Source organism: Microtus ochrogaster, linkage group LG5, assembly GCF_000317375.1.
Source record: "Microtus ochrogaster isolate Prairie Vole_2 linkage group LG5, MicOch1.0, whole genome shotgun sequence".
In the NCBI taxonomy this organism is placed as follows: Eukaryota; Metazoa; Chordata; class Mammalia; order Rodentia; family Cricetidae; genus Microtus; species Microtus ochrogaster.
The window spans coordinates 52,520,546-52,526,138 of record NC_022031.1 but is presented as its reverse complement, the minus strand read 5'-3'; the positions used below and the strand labels follow the sequence as shown (position 1 = coordinate 52,526,138).

At 49.6% G+C, this 5,593-nt stretch overlaps 1 protein-coding gene across 1 annotated transcript in view; it reads right to left on the bottom strand.

Moving 5' to 3' along the window:
- Nucleotides 1-1,213, bottom strand: part of Hsdl2 (hydroxysteroid dehydrogenase like 2) — a 38,824-nt gene extending 37,611 nt beyond the window's left edge. The window contains exon 1 of the mRNA XM_005362237.2: nucleotides 1,104-1,213. Coding sequence (XP_005362294.1) covers nucleotides 1,104-1,120 — 17 coding nt within the window. The 5' untranslated portion in view covers nucleotides 1,121-1,213. The remainder of the gene's footprint in view (nucleotides 1-1,103) is intronic.
- Between the last annotated feature and the right edge of the window lie 4,380 nt (nucleotides 1,214-5,593).

Below are 5,593 nucleotides of genomic sequence, written 5' to 3'. Positions count from 1 at the left end.
GAAGTGATTTAATATCCAACAATAAGGAATAGGTTAAATAAATGATGGTCTTCAGTAATAATATGCAACCATTAAAGAAGACAAGGAAGAGTTGCATGTACTGGAAACCTATGTACACCCCAAGACACATCACGTAAAAACAGCAAGCCTAAAATGGAGTTTGCTACTATTTTCTAAAAATAAGAGGTGTTCCTGTAGGGTATACAAAATATGTTTATAAACGTAAAGATTACAAATATATCAGAAAGAAGTTGAATATTTAAGTCTTTTAGCTGTCTATATGTGTCAAGCTAGTTACAGAACGGGCTTGTCACTGGCTTAAGATACCCCAACTTCATAGAACACAGTAGACTACCTGAGTTTGGCAAGGACTAAGTAGTGCGAAAGACACTGAAAGAGCATTGCTTAATGGGCACTGTTTGGATTTTCCCAAGACTGAGAAGTCCTGGCGACTGGCTTCACAACCGTGTTAATATATGTGTGAGGGTTTTTTTTTTTGGGGGGGGGGGATAAGGCGTAGACAGGGTCTCACTCTGTAGCCTTTGTTGACATAGCACTCACTATGTAGACCAGGATAGCCTCAATCCTTCTGTTGGGATTAAAATCTCATGCCATTATGTCTGGCTATGCTAGGATAAATACACTTCACCTTACGTTAAAAAGAAAAGAAACTGCCGCCAAAGATACTTGTAACATTTTAACTCGCTGTTAACTTGAAAACCACTTTCAAAACACACCACCATTCTTTTATTAATCTACAATCGAGCATAGGGATCAAACAGAAAGTTTAAAGTTACTGTCCCAAGAGACCTTTCACCTAGAAGCCGAAAGCAATGCTGTCACTGGGCCAAGCTAAAGACAAGGCTGGATGTCGGGGACACCGACCCTCGGGACCCTCCCTGTGGGGTAGCTAACCCCGCTGCGCCCCATCCTACACAACTTTGGGTTCCCGTGCACGCGCTGTCTCCGAGGGTCCCAGCGACTCGATCCTCGCGGCGCACCGGAGATCCGGAGCGCGCGGCAGCTTCACCGGACCTCGCCGGGGAGCACGGCGAGCACGGGCGACCTCGCGACCCGCTCCCCACCCACCCCGGACCCCTTACCCGGTGTTGGGCAGCATGACCTTCCCAGCTCGGAGGACTTGTTAACAACGGCGGGACAGCGGCGAGCCGTGAGTGACAGGCGAACCCGCCCTCCGCATTTAGCCGCGCCCCCCGCCCCGCCCCGCCCCGCCCCGAGCCCGCTCGGGAACCGGCCTCCCAACAAGATGGAGCTCGCTGAGTGCGCCTGCGCACGCCGGGCACCGGGCGGGACTTCCTATGGCTCCACAAACGACACCCAGGAAACCAACGCTCTGCGCAAGCGCCTCAGGCGCCCCTCTCCGCCCCGCCCCTTCCCCGGGTCTGGCGAGGACAATCAGTCTCTGCCCCGGACTGCTGGCGTGTCCCGAGCATCAGCCCTACGTAGGCTTTCTGGGCAGTCCGAGGTTCGGCGCGGCGCCCGCTCGGGTCCGGCAGGATGGCCGATGGAGGGGCGCTCCGGGGACTGACCTGGGGGTGCTGAGCGTCGTCCTCTGCTGTCCATCCCCGAGCCAAGGCGTTCGCCCCGAGGTCCCTCGGGAAAGGTTGTGGACGTCTGAAAAATGCTTTTACATAAGCTGATCTGCGTCGCCTTTTAGCTGCCACCGAATCTGGACTTAGCCCAGACCTCCAGTGTCTGTAGACAGGCGACGAGAGGGGGGACCTTCTGGAAGAGGTCTTTGCAAGGGTCACCCCCAAGAATTTATCGTTTATCTGGGCCACAGAAGCCAAATTTGGAGAAGGAAATCCTTAGTCCTGGAATGAGATCGATTCTGGGATCCGGTTTCGCCTTGGAAGTTATACCTAACTCAGCCACCCTGGAAATGAAATTGTTTTGTACTTTGTAATGGTAGAAAAGATGCTAAAGAGATTATCTGAAGCCTAGTTCAGGAAACCAACTTAAGGAAAAAGAAAATTATGAAGTTTTTCAGTCATAAAACTGGTATCTTTCAGGGCGGTGGTGGTGCACGCCTTTAATCCCAACACTCCAGAGGCAAAGACAGGTGGATCTCGGTGAGTTCGAGGCCAGCCTGGTCTACAGAGCTAGTTCCAGGATAGTCGGTGCCACACAGAGAAACCCTGTTTCTAAAAACCAGCCAGCCAAACAAAAAAAAAAAAAAACTGGTATCTTGCCGGGCGATGGTGGCGCACGCCTTTAATCCCAGCACTCGGGAGGCAGAGGCAGGCGGATCTCTGTGAGTTCGAGACCAGCCTGGTCTACAGAGCTAGTTCCAGGACAGGCTCCAAAGCCACAGAGAAACCCTGTCTCGAAAAACCAAAAAAAAAAAAAAAAAAAAAAACCAGCCATGTTGACACCTCTATAATCCCAGTTTCTTGGAAAAATGAAGGAAGAGAGTTACAAGACCAAAGCCCACCTGGGCTCCATAGCGAACTCAGGGTTAACACTGGGTAACTGAGCAGGACTCTGTCGGAGAACTGCATGGTGAGATGCTGTCCCTGAACAAGACACACCGTAAAATGTGCAGCATAACACATGAACACTAATGTAAACCATGGGCTTCACAGATAGGTCAGTGTTGGATCATTAATTCTATCGACTGTAACACACCAATTTGGGGTGTTAACGATAAAGAGGGGTAACAGGTCAGTGATTGATCTTCATTGTCAACTTGGCTGAATTAGAATCGCCATGGAAACACCTCTCTGAAAGGACAATCGAGGGTGTTTACAGAAAAGTTTGACTGGGGAGGGAGGATTAACACTATTAGGTGGCCCGATTCCATGGGTTGGGCTCTAGGACTGGAGGAAAAGAAGACAGTCTGAGTTCTGATATTCATCTCTCTCTTCCTGGCGCTGCATGCAGTGACCAGCTGCCTTCCCCGACAGAACGGACTGCACCCCCAAACTCTTCTAAGTTGTCTTCACCCGGTTTCTCATCACAGTGACAGAACACTAATGCAAGAGGAAATTCAGACTTCCTTCTCAACCAAAACAACAAAAAGCTAATGTTCTAGTAAGAGAGTCGGCCTGTAGACCAACGCAATGGACTCGGCAGCCTAGGAATTCACCCGACTGCTGACAATTGCTTTCATCAAGTATGGAGACCTCATCCTGTTCTGCAAGGTGTCAAGATAACTAGAAATCCACATGCAGATAACTGGAGCAAACCTTCGTGGAAAAACCGGTGCACAATAGATCAAAGCCCTGAACACGAGCACTAGAGCTGCAAAGCTCTCAGACGAAGACACAGAGGTCAACGGCCATAGCCTCGCATTTGGCAATGGATTTTTCAATAGAGCAACAAAAGCACAGACAAGAAGTGCCAGGCGCTGGGGTCCATCGGAGTTTAAAAGTCCTCAGGGAGCTGGGCGATGGTGGCGCACGCCTTTAATCCCAGCACTCGGGAGGCAGAGGCAGGCGGATCTCTGTGAGTTCGAGACCAGCCTGGTCTACAGAGCTAGTTCCAGGACAGGCTCCAAAGCCACAGAGAAACCCTGTCTCGAAAAAAACAAAAAAAAATTAAAAATAAAAATAAAAAGTCCTCAGGCAGAGGGTAGACTAGTTGCAGGACTGTCAGCCCACTCGTCCTGTCCCCAGTAAAACCGATTTTCTCCCTACTGAGTGTGTTTAGTTTTCCCCCCTTTTCCAATATTCACATGTGTGTATGCGAGCTCTTACATGTATGGGGGTAGATGTGTGTGGTGCGCATAAGCATGTGTCTGCATCCATATGGAGGCTACAGGTTGACGTCAGGGGCGTTACTCCTTGAGGCGGTGTCTCTCAGTCTAAGAATATGGCTAGTCTTACTAACCGGTTTGTCTAGGAAACAGGCCAGAGTTATAGGCAAGTACCACATCTGCCCTGCATTTACCACCCGGGGTTCCTGAGAGGACCGGGGGAGTTTAATCTCTGAGCCACTTTTTTCAGCGACTCAAAATATTTGTGCCTCAAAAGATGCCCTCAAGGCATGAAAAGACCGCTGGCCATGTTGGCACACGACCGACCGTAATCCCAGCACTAGGGAAGTGGTGACAGGTAGATCAGGAGCTCAATGTAGCGCACCACGCCCGTCTGCGCTCCATGCGCTACCATACAGTTTGGGAACCGGGCAAGGGGCTGGAGATTGAAACACACAAAGACTCACAGACAGAGACACAGGTCATCCTTGATCCCAGGATGCCCCAAGAATGCCCCCGTATTGTGTTCAAGGGCAGTTTAGCTTATATAGAGATCATTAACTGATAGCCACGCCCCAGCCAAACACACCAGAAACCACTCCCCTGTCATCAGGAACTCCTGAGGGTCTCGTGCTCAGAGCAGCTGCAGGCTGTCTCAGAGCAGAGGAAAACAAGTTGTTTACCAGAAATTCAGGATCTGGGGGGAGGGGGGTTCACAGCTTCCAAAAGCTCAAGACCATCCTTAACTTCACAGTGAGTTTGGTGTTGGCCTAGTTACATGAGACCCTGTCTAAAATAAATAGAAATAGAAAGGACAATCGATAGAGTGGACAATCAAATGTATAAATCATCTATCTCATAAAGTACAAGTATCCAGTCGGGCGATGGAGAAAAGTACAGCCCCGTTAAATATAAGGAAATACCACGAGACTGCATCAGTTTGCAGCTACTAAGATGGCTACAAATGAAAAAGAGAGAAGCTAACCAGTGTTGAGGGCACAGAGAAGTTGGAACCCTCAGATGTCGCAGCAGAGAATGTAAAATGGTGCAGGAAGCATTAGAAAGTGGTGTCACAATCTCAGATAACCGCCTTGTTCGGCGTCCCTGCGCACATTCGAGAGATTAAGGAAAACACTCAAAACAACCGCCGCCAGGTGGCGGTGTTGCCTTAAAATTCAAATTTTATTAGCCAGGAACACTTTAATCTGTTAACATTGTGATAGACTATAACATTTAGAGTTAAGGCAAAGATATAAAGGTATTTACCCTTTAAAAAGTAAGACTATGCCGTGCTGTGGTGGCACACACCTTTAATCCTAGCACTCTGTTCGTATTCAAGGTTATTGTCGATCAGTAAAGACAAACTTCACTGATTTTCGTCCAGGTGGTTCTGCACGTACTTGTTCCTTTCTTGTGTCTCTGTGGTTTGGCGGTTTTCAGAACGCTGAGATTTGACTTTCTCTCTCGGGTGTGTGTGCTCGGCTGTTAGCTCTCACACTTGCCCATACTTACCTTTCACTTCTGGTCGGGGACTCCTTTCTCTGTTTCTTCAGACCAGTCTGGCGGTGATGGATCCACTCTGCCTGTTTGAGAAGGTGGGGTGTCTCGATTCCTGCTGGACTTCTGAAGGATAGCATTCCTGAGAGCATGAGTGTTGCTTCTACCCCTCCCCCGCCCCTCAATGTGTGCTGCCTCCCTTTCAACCCCATTTGAATGAGGGGTTTCAAGAGACTAGATCTGGCCGGGCGGTGGTGGCGCACGCCTTTAATCCCAGCACTCGGGGAGGCAGAGGCAGGCGGATCTCTGTGAGTTCGAGACCAGCCTGGTCTACAGAGCTAGTTCCAGGACAGGCTCCAAAGCCACAGAGAAACCCTG